This window comes from Strix aluco, chromosome 4, assembly GCF_031877795.1.
Source record: "Strix aluco isolate bStrAlu1 chromosome 4, bStrAlu1.hap1, whole genome shotgun sequence".
In the NCBI taxonomy this organism is placed as follows: domain Eukaryota; kingdom Metazoa; phylum Chordata; class Aves; order Strigiformes; family Strigidae; genus Strix; species Strix aluco.
In genome coordinates, this window is record NC_133934.1 from 72,610,336 (window position 1) to 72,631,640 (window position 21,305).

Consider the following 21,305-nt stretch of genomic DNA (forward strand, 5'->3'; position numbering starts at 1 on the left):
AATATTTCGTTTCTGCAAGAATGCACAGTGAGGAAAAAAGTATTTACTTTTCATTTTTCAGGTGTTTTTGGGAATCATTGTGAACTGAACAGTTATGGATTTGAAGAGCTGTCTTATATGGAGTTTCCCAGTATGGATCCAAACAATAATTACATCTATATAAAGTTTGCCACTATAAAAAGTAATGCCTTAATGTTGTATAACTACGATAACCAAACTGGAGAGCGAGCAGAATTTCTGGCACTGGAAATAGCAGAAGAGAGGCTGAGATTCTCCTACAATCTTGGCAGTGGCACATACAAGCTTACCACAACTAAGAAGGTGTCTGATGGACAATTTCACACAGTTATTGCCCGGAGGGCTGGAATGGTAAGAAATGCTAAAATGAGAATTTAAGACAAGTTCAGCCAAGTCACTTTGGCTTCCACGTGAACTCAGAGGAACATATAATTAGTAACATTGTGTTTGCTAGCAGAACCTCCAACTTTGGAAAAAACCTTCCTTGTTTCTGTCTTACTCCAACTGACTCAAAGATCTATAATGGTTTGTTTAGTATGATGACGATAAAGAATAATTAAAAAAACATGTGTAATGCCCTGTACTCTCAATGTGAAAAATGAGAGCCAGGAATAATTAATGAAATAAATTACTACACATGAGGCTAATTAACTGATGCAGATTACAGGATTGATTATCAGGGAAGGCTAATTAACCATAGCAATTACAAAAAGCCTCAGAATAATTTTTCTCAACATTTGGAAAATAGAAGCAGACAAACTTAAAATTCCAGAAGTCCCTGACCTCCTTGAGCTAGTTCAGAGATTTTACCAATCTCATCAGACTGGAAGCCTGCTTTTTTCTGTAGCATACATGTTAAAAGTTCAAAGGTGCTACACTGAGAGGGTTTTCCTGGGGGAAGGAGGGAGGTTACCTTTTTTTTTTGTCCCCCAGAAAGCATCTGAGGGGAGGAATTCTGCCAAAAACAGGACTGGGACAACTGATTGCCATATGCCTGGTACTCTGACCCCTCACCTGCCTTCATTTTTTTTCCAGTAAATGTTTTCTATTCCTCTTCTCTCATTTTTTAATAATATTTCTAAAGCAGAACATAAACCAAATGCTCTTTGAGTTCAGGCCAAGCTTTTTGATTCCACAGTGTTTGAGTTAGAAATGAAACCGAATCTATTTGCCATACATAATCAGTAACTATTGCCCAACAGCTCCCTTCTCAGGCAGAAATGGCCAGCATACATGGAATCCCTTATTCTTCCCATGTTTGAAATTAAAGTTGTATAAGAATAATATATGGCTGGGGCTCCACATTTTGTTTTATATATTTCAAGCCAGAAGTAGGGAATAAAAGAATAAACTGTTCTACCCAGTGTGGCTCCCTGAGTCCTTGTAGAGGTTTCCCATCATGAACTGCTGCAGAAGGCAGTGCTGCTGAGATACAGCCCTTTGATATTTTTAAGCTGCTCTGTTCAGAGTGCCCTGCTGAAGAGCTTCAGATCCAGGGTGAGATGTCCATAGGCACAAATGTCCCGAGAGCAGCAGAGGGATGTGTTACCTTATGGTCTGGGGTTCTTTATAGGACTAGGGTGTCTCCTGACCTTCCTGAACGGTGCTTTTTTCTTCTCTCTTAGAAAGTCTTGAGCCTGAATCTGCATTTCAGTTGCATAGTGCAAGACCTGATTTCTCCATTTACTGAAGGGGGGATGGTTTAGTCTTCAGCTAGCTTTGCAAATCCATTTTGTGTGTGTGTGTGTTCATAGAAGTTACACATCCAAGTAAGATGAAGGATAATTGTGATGTTGATGACTTTGTTTTAACGTGCCTTAATATCAACTACTTAATAATTTGCATCACAGCTTCCAAACGGTAAAGCCCAAAAGTGCACCTAAATCTTGCAAGACACCAGGTTCCCATTTTAGCAACTAAATTAATGTGGTATTTCTAATGATAAGATTTAAATGGCTGAGTATAGGAGCACACATTAAAAATTGCAACAAATAAACAAAATACACCGAAGAAAAAATAGAGCAGGAAAATGTTCTACTTGTAGATATGCCAGAGGGCTAGACTATAGAAGAAGAGATAACATTAAAAGGACTATTTACAGAAAAATTCAGTTATAAATGCTTCAGGCGGAAAGCAAACATTTAAGACAACCTATACCTTTGTATGATTTTTTTTTTTTTTTTTAATGTTTAAACCTTCTCGGTAATGTCAGCTGTTTACAAACACAGTATGTGAAAAGAATCGCCTTTGTCTTAGATATTTCTGCTCTAGGAAAAATGTCTCCCAGGTGTCCAAAAACTGTATAAAATAGCCTCCCTTCAGGATTTCAAATCTGTCATTTCCTACAGCACAGTGGGATTTTATCGGAAACTGGTAAAATCATTAAGTTGTCAGTCCTGAGCTATTGCAGAGTGACAGGATAGAAAGTCTCATAATGCGGCAAGGTAACTGTAGAGTAATGCTTAAGTAACAAGCAGGAACATTTGACTAACATTAGAAAATAAATTGTATGAACTCTGGTCCAAGTAAAATATATTCTCATATATCTGGCCCTTCAAGCTGGGGTTGTAGCTTGGCTTTCACAGCGCATAGCGATGTAAGTTAGGGAGATTACTCTGATTGAGCTAAGAACAAAAAACTCATTTCATTTTTTGTTGTTCGTATTCTGAAGGAAAATATGTATGCGTGTGATGGCATACAGACCAGCCAGCTTATTATTCTTTCTATGAATTGTTTCATTTATACAGGGCTATAATCTACTTTGAAACTGCAGACTGACGTTTCTCAGGAGAAGCAGTTTGCTCATTATGTATGGAAAGAAATTCAAGATAAGCTTTCATGAATAACAAAAAATTAAACAATTTAGACGTATTGTAGGGCATGGTTTAGGGCTAAGAGCTATGCATTTATTTGGTCAATACAATGCATCAGCTCACAGTATGTATTTGGAAATAGCATGGACAATCTGGGGGGGTTTCAACAAGATGTTGTTGGTGAATGTAGTTGCAGGCAGGGAAAAAAACCATTGCAGAGTAATGACATACTGATAGCTATTGCTGTTTGCTCAGCTCCTGTAGAGTAATCTAAATCAAAGTATAGACCAAGGCATTTTTAAAAGTGACGTTTGATTTAAATTTGCTGTAAAACTGTACCACACATCTAGTTGGAATGTGAGAAGCTGATACGTACAGTTTGGAGATTATGTTTATTTTTCTGAAAATTTGTTTTAAGGAATAACTAACCTTCAGGTTTGTTTTTTTTTTTTTTCCAGCGCATCTGTTATTAATAAATCGCTGTGGGGAAAATTCTTTGCTAAATAAGGAATAAAATAAAAACTCCTTTTTAAATCAGCAGGAATTATTTCATTATTTTAGTGAAAGCTTTGGTTAGAGTTTTAGAGATTACAGATAAAAGTGCCATGATTCACTTTAGTGTAAATGACTGAGATGGGTAATGAGGCAACCCCGTTGTCTGGGGCTTGGTGGCTTGGAGATAATAATAAAGAGGAAGACTGCTCTAAGTGCTAGTGACACCTGGTACTTCTCTGAATGTCAGCTTGTTCCCACTGTAGGTATCCATATGTTCACCATTATCAATGTGGAGCAAACCTCCCTTATGACATATCAGCCTAAGTGTTGCCTTAATCAGGTCTACTTGGTTACTCTTTGAGTATTATTGAGTGGTTGGTTACTATTTTTAACTAGTGATCTCAGTGTTTGTACTCCCAGCTTTTGTGACATGCTTTTTATCAAGTTCAAGCAATATGTTTAATGTCATGGTCAAGCCCCTGAAGAAATGCCCTTTGTGTTTGGAGGGAGCAGCTCTGTGTTCAGATCAAGAGTAGGATATGGTATGAGCCAAAATAGCTGCAGTTTCAAGAAGTAAAGCAAACAAACACAAAACAAACCCTACCCAAATCTGAAAATTTAGTGTTTAACTGATTCTCTGTATGAAGCGGTCAATTAGCTCACTCTCTGTTCATATCCACATCTTGGTATTCACTATGTTGATGCAGTATGTAGTTGATCGGTGGCTCTGGGGCACCCTGCAATCCTAAGTGATGTAGTAATATACAAATACTCCATTCTAGCCAAGTCCTTGATATAATATGTTTAATCTTAAATATTTAATGTGCTTGGGGACTACAAGCTTGTAATATTTGGCATATTTGTGTGTGTGGCTTTTGCAGGCAGCATCACTGACAGTGGATTCCTGCTCTGAGGATCAGGAGCCAGGCTACTGCACTGTTAGCAATGTTGCTGTTTCTACTGACTGGTAAATAATTCTTCATTTTGTGGGGGTTTTTTTGGAGTAAAATGAAAAGTAAAATGAAAATCACCCTCTAAAACCAGAGAAATTTGGAGTACATGCCCTTAGCCCAGCCTCAGGCAAGGGATAGATACCTCAACTGCACTCCTTCAGAGGCATGCAAAGGCAAGGCTCCCAAGTGTCATTTTCTCCCATCTTTGCAGAAGCAAATTAAATTTTTTACATGTACTGCTACTTTCTAACTCAGGCTAAATTTCTGCGTGGAGTTTATTCATAACAAGGAGTTTATTCAGAAATCCTCAGTTCTCAGCTCTGTCCCCAGGCTCTGGTTGGCACACAAGAAATGTATGGCCATGAGTAGCCTGCACTGTGGTGCAAACAGGGATAAGACTTACTGCCTAATGCTATGAGATTTCACTTCATAATCTAGAAAGAGTTAACAAATCAGAATATCAGATGCTCATAATTACTGACAACTTGTAAATCTTAGTTAGACAGTAAAACACAAATGTATTTGATATAATCAACTGGCTCTTAAATATACAGCACTACTCTTTGACAGTTAAAAGTTCTACAATATTTAGTGCTACAGATCTTTAGCAACTCCTTTTACATTTTGAATCGTATCTATCTTGCCAAAACCAGGCTCAGACCCAAAATTCGACTACTCTAGTAGCACCTATATTTCACTCCAGTGTTCAGTTTTGGGCTTTGATCTGGGGTCTTTATTTATTTATTTATGTAAACTGCACCTCTCATTTCCTATAAAGGTGTAATAAATAGCATCACCTGATCACTGCTTTCTTCAAAAAAAAAAAAAAAAAGAGTAATTACTTTGACATTATTTTCAGTAATTTCCGGATGTCATCTTTCACAGTTTTAATTTCTTAAACATTGGCCAGTACAGAGAACAAACCTTATTTATCATGTTTACTGTAACTAACTTAGAAGCCTTTCTGTCACATCATTAGATCCTCTTTGGAGATAAAATAATTTTAATCCCAACAACTTTGGGTAATTTCTTACAATAATCACAATCATATTTCCTGTCACACGTGGTTTCTCCACTAGCGAAGGTGTTATATCTTTGTAAAATAATGAATCCATCTTCCAGCTATTTAAATATCATCTAAAATTTAAATAATTGAGTAAAAAACCTTATTCATTATGATATCAAGCATGCTGCTCAGTCAAGTGAATAGAACATTTAACATGTAATAACTGAGTGTGAATTTAGAGTCATACCTATTATAACGGTTAGTTCAAATGCTACTGATCTCCCCTTCTAAATGTAAAATGTAAAGTTTGGAGGAGGAATTTTAGCCACAAACCGTAGCTGGTGGCTACAGTTCCTGTGTTGTCATTGCTATGTTAATGTCTGATAGTGATAAATTACTTTTCTGACTCTCTTATAGGACTCTCGATGTACAACCAAATCGAGTTACTGTTGGTGGCATCAGGTCTGTAGAGCCCATCCTTCAAAGGAGAGGACAGGTGGAAAGCCATGATTTTGTGGGCTGTATAATGGAGTTTGCAGTCAACGGACGTCCCCTGGAGCCCAGCCAGGCTTTGGCAGCTCAAGGAATCTTAGATCAGTATGTCTGCTATATATGGTATTAAATGGACAGCGTTTACAACAAAGGAAGCTGTCATGAAAGTCAGACACTATTCCATTCAGACACTATCAGATAGTTCTTATAAAAAAATTACTGTAGAATTTATTGTAAAGTGTGAAAAATGTATGAAGAAAGTGAATTTGGATGAAAGGTTCACAAAAGATTACAGCGGCTTCAAAAAAGCAACATCATTACATTTCTATTGCCAATTAATATTAACTTGCTTTGCAGGCTGAAATAGAGGAGCCCTGTTACTGGGTTTCTTCATAAATTCCACCTGGGTTTGACTGTACTCATACTGTTTGCTAACCCTCTACTCCCTCTTATTTCTTTTTAATCCGCAATGTCTGTTCTATCACTTTGCCTCTCAAGTATCACTGAATTTCCCTCATATCCTCCGAGCAGTCTTTCAGAAATGATGTACTATCTGATTCTATTGTTTTTTCCGTCTCAGTATTTGAAGTCACAGTTGTAGCAATAATGTCAGTCTTTCGTCCAAATTTGCTATCTCACCCTTCCTCCTTCAACCCCCAAGTTTGTGCTGTTCGTTGTGATATGAAGTCTGTGGAGGTCTGTAGCATAAAAAGCACCTGAAAGAGTTTCTTCTTCTCTTGCATAACAGATAATAGGAGTTTCACTGTCTCTGTATTCCTTTCTCTTTCGTAAGACTGTTATAACTTGATGCTGAAAATTGGAATCTGTTTAGAAACATGAGCTGTTTATGGGGAAGAGCCTCTCAATTTTTGCATCCCTGGAGGGAAGAAAGGGAGTATCGTTCAAATGCAAGATGCTTCCCAGCACATTTACTCCGCTTATTTGTGCGCACATTCTTCTGTATCTACTTTTCTGATTGGTTCCTGATTTGTTTCAGGTGTCCCAGACTAGAAGGCGCTTGCACGACCAGCCCCTGCCAACATGGTGGCACCTGTGTTGATCACTGGTCATGGCAGCAGTGTCACTGCAAAGATGGACTGACGGGAAAGCACTGTGAAAAATGTATGGAGGGGCTTTTACTGTCTTTCTCTTTAATGTACACCTAAGTATGGTTTAACCAAATGCCATTAAGAGTTTATTTTCAGGCGCATGGGATAATGAATTTTATAAAATAATGAAAACAAGCAGCATGCTTGCCCCTTAAATAATTTTGAAGGAAAGTGTCCACAATGGACTATTGCCCTTTCATGACCTAAAAATAGCAACAAGTTACATATATTTGTTTTCTAGTTTGTATATCACATTTCAGGTAACTTGCACTCATTTAAAACGACTGCTTCCCAACAATGTATAATCACTAACTAAAGTAAAGCTATCCTGTAGGAGGGATTTGTCTGCAATGGAGAGGTAAGAGGGTAAGGGAAAACCCTTCCCTTCGCATAAACATTGTGTGCATATGCTTATGGCTTCTCCGAACTGTAGGCCTTTTTATCAAATGACCATCAGATTATATGCAAGAAAATATGGTAAATGTAAATGAAAGCAAGCCATTTACACTCTGGGGTTATTAACTCGCATATGGATAGCTCTGTAAATCAGTACAGAATTGTCTAGGAGAGCAAAGTGATTTATTTTCATGTAGTTGTAGTATAATGACTGAGCTTTGTTTTCTTACATGTCCCATTATTGTTTAGCTGATTTATATGCTTTTATTGCGCTGGTTTACAAAAGAATTTAGCCATAATTTTAACAGCATTTGGTAGTCAATGTTCTGCCATTTTTTATTCTTTTTTTTATGTCATAACAAATAGAAAGTCATTATCTCTGCCCTGAAGAGCTTAGAGTTCAATATATCATGAAACCCTGTTTGCAGTAATGGAAACAGTAACATCCCTGGGAAGGAATTACAGTTCTGAGAGCCAAATTTTTTTCCCTACTCCCTCACTTGTTCCCTAGCGAGTTTTAATTTACTATTGACTGATAGCAGCCGTAAATTACTAGCACACTCCCACTTGCAAACACATATTCTGGTTCAAACCAAAGAATAGAGGGGCTGAAACTGCCATTTGCTCCTGCTCTCCCCCCTGACCTGCTCTGAACTTGATCTCTGCTCTGAAAGAAAATGGTCATTATTAGGCAGATGATCACTATAGCTGTAACGAGCTGCATACTCAGTACTTTCCCGTCCTGTCCCAGATATTACTGCTGACACTGCCTTATCGCTAGAAGGCAAAGGACGACTTGACTACCACATGAGCCCAAACAAGAAGCGAGAATACGTGATGAGACACGGCACTCGAGGCGCCGGCCCAGGACCCCCGAAAGCAGACCGCTTGGAAGTGAAGTTCAGGACGAGAAGCGAGAACGGCATTTTAGTTCACGTCCAGGAAAGCAGCAACTTCACTACTGTGAAGGTAAGATTATAGCTAATGCTGAGTTTGATTTGATTGGACTGCCTCATGCATAGTGATCAAAATCACATTTTTCCATTACTCTTGCTGTTTCCTTTATAAAATATTAGGTCTTTAACTGAGGCTAGGCACTGCTCCAGTATCATTCATCTTCTCAACAATTCCCTTGCTATTTGCCAAGGTATCAGAATATCTTGATGGTTTTGTATCTAATCAGTTTTGTCTAGACTCCAAATAATGACTGTTTTAAGGCAGCAAGAACAGTATCATTGCCATTTTCGTTGTCATCATTAAGTTACACTCTACAGAACAAATCGTTTCATTATTGGCCTTTTATCTTCTGCTTTTTCGGGCCTCGAACCCAGGCCCTCCTTAAGCTTGCCAAAAAGTTTTCATTAAATCCTACTAGCGTGGCTCATGCTTATCAAACTAGGAAGTGAGGGATAACTTGAATTCATGAGGTTACCCGTAGACCAATGTCAATATCAAATTATTTTGGGATACGTAGCTGAATTAATGCTTCAAATGCCACACAGTTTTGTTTCTTTCCCAAAGAGTTTATTGCTACAGAAGTTACCTTTCTCAAGAGAAAGCGATGGTTCAGTTCCTGGCTATGACTCAGTCCATTTACTCATTACTCTAAATGAGTACAGCAGTGATGTTGGCAAGCCCCTTTATTGGGTTGGTGTAAGCTCCAAGTTTCCTTGACTGCTGTAAGGCTTTCCAAGTTTTTTTCCCTGACTTTTAAAGAAACTCATACAGAAATTCTCACTTTCTAAGCTTCAGCCCCATGGATATTCTCCACCTGCCTGATCAGAGGTACAGAGCTTTCCTAACACACCGGCTGCGTTTAAGAAGCAAGTCTGCATTTCTTCCCTGGTGTATGCTTTTACCACATCATTTGATAGGAAGTTTCTGCCTCAGTCATATTAGCAGATAACATCTCATTATTCTGGGTTCTGGAGACAAAAGAACAAGTACTACCTTTTTCTCTCTAGTAGAATTTGCTAGGTCAGCTCTACAAGCATTATTTAAAAAAAAAAAAAAAAAAAGGAGGAGAGTTGCCTTTCCTGGCTGAAAGCACTAGTGGTCTGTTTATGCAAACACTCTTATTATTGTTAATATTGGTGAAGTTATACAAGCAAGCAGTGGGTGTCAAGTCCCAGACCCCGCTGTGCAAGGGCAAAGTGAGGAGGTTTGCCTAGTAACAAATGCAGCAGTTTAAGGAAGGAGAGGTAACATCACTGTACCAATTATTGCCAAAAAGTTCCCAGATGATGCTACTTAATAAAACTGTAGTAATTTAACTGTAATTAGTACAGTATGGCTTCTACGCCGCTGCCCATACCCGGAGTAGGTATCACAACGAGCAGTTCCATCAGCAGTAGCCCAAGATGTTGGTGAAGCCTACCCACACGTAGGTTTCCCTGGCACCTCAGTCCACTCCTGGTGCTGAAGATAAGCTTTAGGAACTGCTGTTTACAACTCTCTTGTCGGTCTTCAAAACAGACAATTTTGTAACTTGATTTTTTGTTCTTTTAATATGCTTGTCATCCAAAGTGTAAGCATTCAGAGAAAACCTGCCATGTGTTTTTTAATATTAAACTGTGCTAGGGAAAATCTACAAGTCCTGTGGCTACTTTCATGCCTCCACATTTTTCCTCTTTTAGTTAACTGGTTTTGATGTAGCTGGAATTGGGGTTAAATTAGAGAAATGGTAATAATTAAGACCCACTGAGATTGCGAGCAGCTGATTTACTAAATGATAGATGTAAACTCCCTCAAAGAACCCCAGAGAGGTCTTTATAATGTAAAGGGATCCTTAATCCAGAAGAGATACAAAACCTAGCAGATGAAATTAAACAATGGTCAAATTCAGATGGAAAATGTCTCCCCCCAACCCCACAAAAAGGAAGAGGGTAGGGGATTCCTTATTGCTAAAGCTCTTTGTCACAGCTTATTTTCCTACAAATAATACACATTGCAACTAATTCAATTAGAAGTAATGGGATAAATACAGCAGGTTAAAGGTGAAATTGCGTGCCCTGGTTTAGCTGAAAATCTCATCTGAAATCAGATTAAATTAGCATAAATGTAGCTCTAAGATCTATGAATTGTACGGGTAGAGAATGTGGATTACATGTTACCTATATGAGCTGACGTATGCATATGTGAGGGTGGTGAGACACTGGCACAGGTTTCCCAGAGAAGCTGTGGCTGCCCCCTCCCTGGCAGTGTTCCAGGCCAGGTTGGACGGGGCTTTGAGCAACCTGGTCTAGTGGAAGGTGTCCCTGCCCGTGGCAGGGGGGTTGGAACTAGATGGTCTTTAAGGTCCCTTCCAACCCAAACCATTCTGTGATTCTATGCACATATCAAGTTTCAGGAATAAATCAGACCATAACTCTTTTAAATGATATCTCATCCAGTGGGCTATAAATCTGTAAAGTCTAGTGCTCAAATTTAAAACAAATAAGAAGCAATTTGTTCAGTAAAGGAGACTCAGAATGTTAGTAAAGTTGAATCATCCTTGCAGTTAGGAATATGTTTACTTTTTTAGTGGTTCATTCTTTTCATTATATTCTACTTGTCAGTTCTCTGCCATTTAAATAAAACCCAGAAATGGGTGTTACTCAATATTGTCAGCATCAGCATTTGTTTCAAATTTAGAAATATGTTGTGCTTCAAGGAACTGAGAAGGACATTTCTTACTTTTTCCTGGTTGAAGAAGTCATGGACCGGTCTTGTCTCTGGAAATTTTGTTTTTCAAATGCCACTAGTATATTATTTATGAGTCTGTTAGCATTAGTCACATGCAATTTTAAAGAAACAGAAATAGAGCTAGAGAGTCATGAATCTATGGAAAATATCAGTTGCTGACAGGTAATTAATTCTACAATTCCTCTCTAATGTGGAATGAAAAGTTACAATTGTGTTCTTAGTCTTCCCATAAGCTTAGAGGATATTGTCTGATATGGTATATTTCTTTTCATTAACATAAAGACCAAAATACAAGGCAGTATTTTCATGGAGCATAAAAGGCAAAATAAGACTAACAAACCAATTACAGGTTACAGGCATAAATATATGTATATATCCAGCCCAGTTGATCTTTTTCTAAATACTTTTGATTGTGGCAAATGGTGTTTAATATGCTATAATACTCCGTGTGACTGCATTTCCAAATGTGGGATTTTCTTTGGGCTATGTGATAGTTCAGCTGTATGCCACCTGTGTTTGCCAGTAACAAAAGCATCCTATGTCTGAGGGGCAGCTTTATCAGAGTCCCTCAAACAATACATTTTCAAATACCCCAAATTACTGCATTTATAAATGAAGTGCGTGCACATATTAACCATTGTATTTCTTGATCCAAATGGAATACGTGCTAGATACATTTAGTTCAGGCTGCTGCCAAGACATGAGCGTGGTCTTACAGCCATATTAAAGCTGATCTGTATGAACAAAGTCCTCAGCTTGCATCACTAAAGAAGTAAATCCAGAGCATTTAACAGTTTCTGGAAACGAGAGCAGCATTCTTTCAGCCGGTGTGTCACCTCACAGTTCTTCCCAGGTGAACGTTATTTTTCCTGGAACAAAGCATGCAAGGCTTAGAGAGCTTTCAACAAACCTGGGACTTCGACCTTTCCTGGACTATGCATGTGCACGTTCTGCACGCTCGTGTTACACATCACGGACCAACCAAGCTGTGGAGAGGAACACGGGAGGGAAAATAGTCATCTTATTCCACATGTATGACCAAACATGCAGAGCATGGAAGGAAACTTGCAACAAGTTGCAGAGCCACCCTATATGAGCAGTACACAAGTCTGTACGCCCTTACAAAGTCAGCTGACATACCCAACTTCTATGCAGTATTTGAGAAGCTGGCATGTTTGGAGGTTGGGGTCTTTTTAAACTCCTGTATCTTAAATGCAGAATTTGCACTGATCTCATTCTGGGATCATTTAATATTGAGCTAATAAGAGGTTCGAAATCCTGCATCTCATGATTCAGTAGAATTGCAAGGCGTCATTCCTAGAGGAAAAGCCAAAAAATTTTTCATGGACTTTAATAGAACCTTTTTTTCCTAACAACTCACAAGTTTAAAAGCAGTTTGCTCAAGTATGCACCACTTGAAAATTCATGCAAAATAATACACTTTGCAACTCTTCAGAAAGCTTTCTAAAATACAACTATTTTGTTGTCTCTGCAAAATGCAAATTAGCAGAAAAAACGGGTATGAAATGGGAATCTTGATCAAGTCCTGCCATGCCATATGTATTTCTACTGTGTCATAATGAAAACTAGATGCAAGTTTTTGGGGCAAGGACAACATCTGTTTACTCTGAAAAGCATTTTCCACACTTCCATTGAAGCAGGAGGAAGAATTATTCTTTTTTTGGTTAAAATGCTTTGTCATGTGCATGCCCTGTTGCTGGCCTCTCAATAAGTTTTTCTCTGATGAGATTAGCCAGGGAATGAGTGGATGGCAGCTCTCAGTTTTCTTCAGATGCAATCAAGTATTTAATCACAGCCAAGTTTTTTGTGCTAAATAATTAATTTTTAGTACAAAACAATTATTTGGGAAAAAATACACCCAGGCTTCCTATTGCAACTGAAGCCATGTATTACTGTAGCTGTACTGAATAGGCATCACATTGGTTATGCGTGTGTAGGAGTGGTTATGTGTATATCATTTTAAAATTATGCATTTTGTATTCTTCTGATCAGATAAAAGGTGGGAAAGTGCATTACGTATCTGATGCTGGAATTGCTGGGAAAGTGGAAAGAAATATCCCAGAAGTGTACGCTGCAGATGGTCAGTGGCATTCGGTACTCATTGAGAAGAACGGGTCTGCTACTATCCTGTCGGTCGACAAGAGTCATAGCCGAGATATTCTCCATGCCACGCAAGACTTTGGTGGACTAAATGTTCTTACAATTTCTTTGGGAGGAATCCCATCAAGCCAACCCTTCAAGAGCACAGTTGCAGGTGATTTTTCTTAATTTTTTTAAATAGCGCACATAAGCACATTTGGACGAAGGGTCTCTGTTTGCTTAAAGGTTGCAGAAAGTACTGTAATTCTTTATCAGTAATTAGTATACTTCCATCCTTTGCCAGAAAAACTGCAGTTTGAATGAGTAAGGATTGCAGACTTTGTTCCTTCAATGCACGTTGCAGCCCTGTTGTTTCCAAAAGCAGGCACTCCATCTGCAGGGCTTTTTGGAGGTGGGGGGCGGGTTTGCTTGCTTGTCTGTAAAGTAGTGGTTATAATTTTGTTATGCTAACAGAGTAGAAAGGATCTATTCTTTACCTGGGTCAGAATCTGGAAAATCAAGGCAAATCTTTTACTTGGGAAAAAATGCTAAATGAGAACTTTGTCTCTGTAGGGGTTTGGTAAGCACTGCAGGATTTAGCCTGTTATTAATATGATTAAAATATTTTCTGAAACTCCAACTTCCTTCTGCTTTATCCTGCTGTCAAATGAAGAATAGGATTTATTTCTGAGCAACAGGAACCAAGGACAATAAGGAACCACCCTCTGACTGACATCTAGCTGTTAAGAAGTAAATCAGTCTCCCTTAAAGAGTTGAAGCAACTGTCTTAGACCCTGGCGAAAGAAGTAGATAACATATATTTGATATCATTCCCCCAGTGATAAGTAAAGATGGAAATGATTTTTAGCTACAAACTGTGAGATACTCCAGACAATGAAGGCATAGGTTTCACAGAGTGTTTATATTGAAAAATCTTCCTGACTTCAAGAATTGTGACCAGATAAAGTATCTTCGAGTGAAGCAAATTCACACTTCACATTTGTGTATTGTGAGTTTGTATGAAATGTGGTACAAAATCATATGGATGCTTACTAACCTTTACCCTTTTTACATATATGTTTTATGAGCAGCATATGCATGGAAAAGTCAGAGGCTTTTAGGAAAGCTGGAACAAAGAAAATTGAGGACACTAACTTCTCACCACTGCCTGATGCTGTGGCAGACAAATTAGGAATGTCTGGCTTCCATTAGGAATACACAATCCAAAATCTCTTATTCATATGATTTTATTTTATTTTATTTTAATATTGGATTACATTGTGTACAACATACCAAGGATTTACAAAGGGGAGGTATAAAACTCTGCGTGAACTCAGAGTCAAAAATATCTGCAGTACTGTTAAAGGCAGACAAATGCGGGTGACGCTTTCAGGGCTGTGAAGCTGGTATATCCAGTAACATTTTCAAACGTGGGTGAACCCGACAAAATCCCAATTGCTGTTTATCACATCGGGGACCACCAAGCATGCGGCAAGGTAATCGTCCATTTTGCTTGGGCTCCCACCTGAACCTAAATCTTCAATATCCTCTTTATTTGGTAATGTAAAAACAGGAGAAAATGAAAATATAAGTAATGCTGAAAGAAAACACATCTCTTTCAGAATGGAAATAATACAGAAATAGCATGCTTGCAAAATTTAGAAGGCTCTTTCATGTACTTTTACACCACAACTTGCATCATTCAGTGAAGGGTATTTGATGTTGATACGCACTCATATTTCATTTCTGACATCAGAGGGCGTTCAAATTTTAAAACAACATACTTTGAAGATTATAAATCTGTAGTATCACCTCATACAACTTGAGTATGTTTGCTATTTCATGACAGAGTAAATATTCATAACATTTATCTCTGTGCTACCTGTTTTTACAGAGATTTCCACAATTATTCACAAAGTTACCATTCATAGTGGCTGTTCTTCCATTCCAGCAATATGTTTGCAGAACTGAACCTTTCTCTGACACTACTAATGCATGGAAAATTTGCTTCTGTTTATTGTTTCACCCAAGAGCGACGCTTCAGAACTGAGTAGTGGCACTTTCCTTCTCCTTACTGATTATTTTTATTGATAATAGCCAATAAATCTAGTCTAGAATAATATCCTCCTGTAATTCTGGCACCATACACAGCATCCCAAGGAGAACCCATCAGAAGTTAAGGAGAAATGAACACATTTACTACATCAACCGTGCATGTGGACACTAAGAACATAACTTAGAAACACATCTCTGCGTACCATTTTGTCACAGCTCTGAGTGGAGGTCAGCATAAGGTTGCACTATCCTAAAACACTTGCAGAAAGGATTAAGTCTAGGGAGCACAGACAATTATTAGGGTGGCAAAAGGCTGGATTTTCCTGTCACCTCGCACACAACCACTGCACAAAGGCTGAGGATAATCCCATCTCCCTGGGCTCTCTCAGCACTGAAACTCAGCGTCACCACTGACACGGTAGCCCTACAACCAAGCTATGGGAAGTCTGGGAAAAGGTTGCTCGAGATTCAGAGGCATAAAAGTATTGCCATGATTTTAGGAGACAGTAAGACAGGAGGCTTAGCTGAAGCATGATAGACAACTTCAGCTCAGAATAGGGGAAACGGGAAAGCACACAAGCAAAAGGGAATGGAAGTTAATGTTTTCTGCTAGCGCAGCCAAGCCAGCTGTGCACAGGTTCCTCTCTGTGGATGATAAGAAGTTTTAGAAATATGGGAAAATTAGGAAACAAAAACATTTAAGTATATTGAATGAAGTCATTAGAAGGAATATTTGTTCAAATCCATTTTAAAGACATCAAATACTACTAGAATAGCTGTTTCCCTATGTTAACCCCTTGAATTCTTGGCTTATTTATTGACAATGGAGCCTTTCATTTAGCTTCAGTGAAATGGGTCTATAAATTGAAAATTGAGTCAATCTAACAATATATTTTTAAAAAAAATATAATATTTCTGCAAAATCCAACCATTTGCTCATTGCTTAGTATTTTGGTGAAATAATTTTGCTTCAAGGGGAAACTACATTATAATAAAGATCTGAGAATATATCTTTCAGACTTCTTTAGATGAGTCTGTAAGATAAACACACTACAATCACAGAAGTATCCATTTGCATTGCAAATCTCAGATCTAATCTGTTCAGTAAGTGGCAGAATTGAGTCTATGTGTGAGCAACCTGTTTTTACCCAAAATTTTTTTTTTCGTTTAATTTTATATTACATTTCTTCCTTGATTTGAACTTTACTCCCAGTATCTAAGCTTGAGGTAGATACTTCCTAATCAGACAGTACTTCCTTCTCCTGCGCAGCCTATAGAATTCTTTAAAGCCAGATCAACATTACAAATTCTATTTAGGCTTCTGCTTACAATTGCTTGGTTTTTTTCAGATTTAATGAAAGCAATGGGAGTGCAAAATGTCTTACAGGCCTTCTAGAAAACATGTTATGTTTAATTTCAGCATCTTAATTGCAGGTTTTGGTACATTTTATTCACTCACCTACAAATATTTTCGTTGCTTTGAAATCTTAGCATTGAAGTTAAAAACTGGTCTGTTTCTGAATTCTTACTTGGCAGACTTAAAAGAACCCAAGATATCTTGGTATCATTTATATAAGTGCCATGCATATATCTTCAGAGAAATTACTTAATTACTTTCTTATCTTTAATCTCCATTTCTATACACAGCTTAGATGTGAAAATCATCAGTTTTAAAAGGTGCATGTATAGAAGTTATGTCAGAAGCTCCAGGCATGACCAGCCTTTACTTAATATTGTTCTGCTTAAAAGTAGATTTCAGTTCCTATCTAATATGAACCCCAAAAAATTATCAAAAGTTTATGAACAAAGTAGTCATTACAATCTAAAAGGAAGCACCAAAATATTCCTTACACCTGAGCCTAAATAATTCAGTGCAGATTGTCAGATACTGAAACATCTGTGAATGGGCCATCCTTCTAGTGAAATAAGTGAAGTTACTCAGATATTGTACTGTTATGTGGTTAATATTGCAGATATTTTTACATTAATCACAGCGCAAGGTAAAAATGTGGGGAAGCAATCATAAGCTCAGTACATGTAAGATTCAGTCATGAAAATATGGAGGCTTCACATGCATAACTAACAGTGTGATTGACCTCGCAGACTGCTTAAAACCACATCACGAAATAAGGCCATCGCCTCCATCGTAGCATTGGGTTTTCCATTTTGTTGCTTCTGTGTTTGTTTCCCCTTTCATTTCAGGGGCCAAGAGGCACACTGCAAATCTTGTCATCTGCTGATTCAAAACGTTTCCCCTTTAGCCTGACATTGATGCTCAGAGTGTCTTTGGCCTCCCTTGACAGTGCATACTCAGCCTTCAGGTCCTGACGTGACTGTTGCTTTTCCTCCTAGGCTTCGATGGCTGCATTTCCTACATCAAGTACGGCGGGGAGAGCCTTCCCTTCGCTGGCAAGCACAGCCTCGCCACTCTCTCCAAAACGGACCCGTCGGTGAAGATCGGCTGCCGTGGCCCCAACGTCTGCGCCAGCAGTCCCTGCTGGGGCGAGTTGATGTGCATCAACCAGTGGTATGCCTACCAGTGCGTCCCACCAGGCGCCTGTGCCTCCAGCCCCTGCCAAAACGGGGGCAGCTGTGAGCCTGGGGCGCACGCCGGCTTCACCTGCAGCTGCCCCGAGGCATATGCGGGACGGACGTGCGAGGCGGTGGTGGCCTGCCTGGGGGTCTCATGCGCCCCAGGCCACGAGTGTAGAGCAGGGATCAATGGTGGCCACATCTGCCTCCCATCCCCGCACCCCGCCGAGCTGTCCCTGCCCCTCTGGGCCGTGCCAGCTATCGTGGGCAGCTGTGCGACGGTCCTGGCGCTGCTGGTCCTCAGCCTCATCCTCTGCAACCAGTGTCGAGGAAAGAAGTCAAAAGCCCCAAAAGAGGAGAAGAAAACAAAGGAGAAGAAGAAAAAAGGGAGCGAGAACGTGGCGTTTGATGACCCTGACAATATCCCACCCTATAGCGATGACATGACCGTCAGGAAGCAGCCTGAAGGGAACCCAAAACCCGATATCATCGAAAGAGAAAACCCATATCTCATCTATGACGAAACCGACATCCCGCATGCCACAGAGACAATCCCCAGCGCCCCGCTGGCTTCCCCCGAGCCCGAGATCGAGCACTACGACATTGACAATGCCAGTAGCATTGCCCCCTCGGACGCCGACATCGTCCAGCACTACAAGCAGTTTCGGAGCCACACACCCAAGTTCTCCATCCAGAGGCACAGCCCGCTGGGCTTTGCACGGCAGTCCCCCATGCCCCTGGGAGCCAGCAGCTTGACCTACCAGCCCGCCTACGGGCAGGGCTTGAGGACAACCTCTTTAAGCCATTCGGCATGTCCTACTCCCAACCCCCTGTCTCGGCACAGCCCCGCACCCTTCTCCAAATCATCAACTTTCTACAGGCACAGTCCGGCAAGGGAGCTGCACCTCGCCATAAGGGAAGGGAGCCCGCTGGAGATGCACAATGATGTCTGCCAGCCTGGCATTTTTAACTACGCCACTCGGCTGGGGAGGAGAAGTAAGAGTCCACAGACCATGGCGAGCCATGGTTCCCGACCGGGAAGCCGCCTGAAGCAGCCCATCGGGCAGATCCCTCTGGAGACTGCTCCTCCTGTGGGGCTGTCCATCGAAGAGGTGGAGAGACTGAACACCCCTCGCCCCAGAAACCCCAGCATCTGCAGCGCAGACCATGGCCGGTCCTCTTCTGAGGAGGACTGCAGAAGGCCTCTGTCCCGGACGAGGAACCCAGCAGATGGTATTCCTGCGCCTGAGTCCTCCTCCGACAGTGACTCCCACGAGTCCTTCACCTGCTCGGAGATGGAGTACGACAGAGATAAGCCCATAGCGTACACCTCCAGGATGCCCAAGTTATCCCAGGTCAATGAGTCCGATGCAGATGACGAGGACAACTACGGCACCAGGCTGAAGCCCCGGCGGTACCCTGGCCGCCGAGGTGAGGGGGGGCCAGTGGGGGCACAGGCGACCACTGCGAGCGTTGGGGAGAGCTCCCTTCCCGTGAAGCTGGGGCAGCAAGCGGGAAGCTTCAACTGGGACAACCTCTTGAACTGGGGCCCGGGCTTTGGGCATTATGTGGATGTTTTTAAAGATTTGGCATCACTTCCTGAAAAAACAGCAGCAGCAGCAGCAGCGAGTGAAGACAGCAAAGGTGGTACAACAAAACCTGCTTCCAAGGACGGGGAAGCAGAACAGTATGTATAGGCTTTATCTTCTGGTATTGCCACTGCAAAGCCACGGGGACCAGTCCAACCATTATATGGTTGTAGAAAAGCAAAGGTCAGCATTTGAACCCCAGGCCAGTTTGGATAGAGGAGACTTTAAAAATAATAACCATTATGCTGCTGAAAGAGACTTAAAACATTTTTAATTTAATTATGCTTGGATGAATTTATTTCTCCTGCATGCATTGTATTTGAAAACAAGATATTCGGCGTGCAGCCTTTGAAAAGGGTTTCCTATTTACCATTGTTTGGTTTGTGATTCTTAAATTAATAATGCTTTGTTCTGAAAATGATCTAATTTTTTTTTTTTAATTGTGAAGGATGTGCATATTGTCTCCAGCTACTAACATGTTTTATGATGCAAGAGTATTGAGGATTTAATTTTCCTTAAGAAGTGCATGGAAGAAGGATGGTGAATGAAGGAATTACAGTAGTAAGGTGTCTCAGAAAACGTAGTTACCATGTCCTGCAGTTGCTCACATGTAACTTTATGGATTAAATCAGCTTGAATAATTGCTGGCAACAGTGCTGTAAGTCTTATTCCATACAAGAGGTGCTAGAAGCAGCTCAAGCCAGTCAGCACTTTAGGAGTTTTTTTTATTTTCAACTTCTTTGTTTGTTTGGGGTTTTTTCCCTTTTTTTTTTCCTTTTTTTTTTGTTTTGTTTTGTTTTGTTTTTTGACAAAGTTGTGTGAGAGCTTCTGAATCTCTATGAAATATTTGGGGATGCTTAATCCTGGTCCCTGCCTGCCCCCTTCAGTGCTTTGAGTGGGAGGGGAGTGATTGGCAATTGTCAGCCCCAGCCCAGCCAAGTAGCCTGGCACCTGGCAGCGCCACAATCAACAGGAGCGAGGGAAAAACCCCTCAGTTTCCACATCTCTTGGCCTCTTATCTCGGCTGTGCTGCTGCTGCGGTCTGTGCTTCTCCCTAGATTTCATTTTCCCATCTGTACTACAGGAGAGGTAGGAAAAACACTTACCTACCTCACAGGGGTGTTGTGAGGACTAATTAGTTAACTTGTCTGAAGTGCTTAGACATTATAAAGCACTATAATAAGTATTATCATTATTATTATTAAAGCACTGCCTAGCCTTTGTGACCTTGGAGTGGCATTTTCTGCATTATATGATTTTCTATGATGGAAACTTTGAAGAATTATTTATTGTATAGAAAATTACTGCACTCTAGCATTTTGGAGCGGATATGAGGGGAAACTACTTGTAGATTCATTAATGTAGCTTACTGTTTGTCCCAAATTCCCTAAAGTTTTAGGTAAAGTAGAACCTCACAAATTCTTTACGTCTTCATGCAGATCTGATGAACCTATTGTACTGTGTAAAAACTTCAATTTTTTTTTTTTTACCTAAGCTGTGTTTTTATATCAATATTTTCCTATGCTGAATAGTTTTCTTACTTTCAGGGAAGGTAAGAAAAATACTTTTTTTACATTTGTTACTTATGTAACATCCATATTTTTCACATTTTGATAAAATTGTAACATACTGTATGCTTTCTACCTGTAAATGCCAATAATAGAATTAAAATATTTATTTAAAATCTTTAGTGTGTGTTATTGGAAACCTTTCGTCTTTTCTCTCTCTCTAATTTCCACTCCTTGGTCTTCACTTTTCCTAGCTTTTTATTCAGAAAATGGGCTTTAAGAAGCAAGGTGATGATGTAAAATTACACATTTGGAGTTAATTCACAGCGAAGGCAGCACTAGTATCACTGTGGAAATTAATCTCTCTGCAGAGGGGCAGCACAAGCCCAGTACATGTCTTGAATTCCCACTGAGTCCAGTGTGGTTGTCCCTTACAAAGGGATGAATTTCACCAAGGGTGCAAGATGCATTCAGCATATCCCTCGGGTATTTTATGAGTGACCTTGATATGATCAAAGAACAGCAGGCTTCACCTATCTCAGGAAGATGGAGAAG

At 40.0% G+C, this 21,305-nt stretch overlaps 1 protein-coding gene across 1 annotated transcript in view; it reads left to right on the plus strand.

Moving 5' to 3' along the window:
• FAT4 (FAT atypical cadherin 4) overlaps positions 1–20,926 on the plus strand; it is a 151,588-nt gene extending 130,662 nt beyond the window's left edge. Inside the window, exons 11-17 of the mRNA XM_074821282.1 lie at positions 62–369; positions 4,208–4,293; positions 5,703–5,882; positions 6,775–6,899; positions 8,034–8,251; positions 12,980–13,241; positions 17,474–20,926. Coding sequence (XP_074677383.1) covers positions 62–369; positions 4,208–4,293; positions 5,703–5,882; positions 6,775–6,899; positions 8,034–8,251; positions 12,980–13,241; positions 17,474–19,350 — 3,056 coding nt within the window. The 3' untranslated portion in view covers positions 19,351–20,926. The remainder of the gene's footprint in view (positions 1–61; positions 370–4,207; positions 4,294–5,702; positions 5,883–6,774; positions 6,900–8,033; positions 8,252–12,979; positions 13,242–17,473) is intronic.
• The last annotated feature ends 379 nt before the right edge of the window (positions 20,927–21,305 follow it).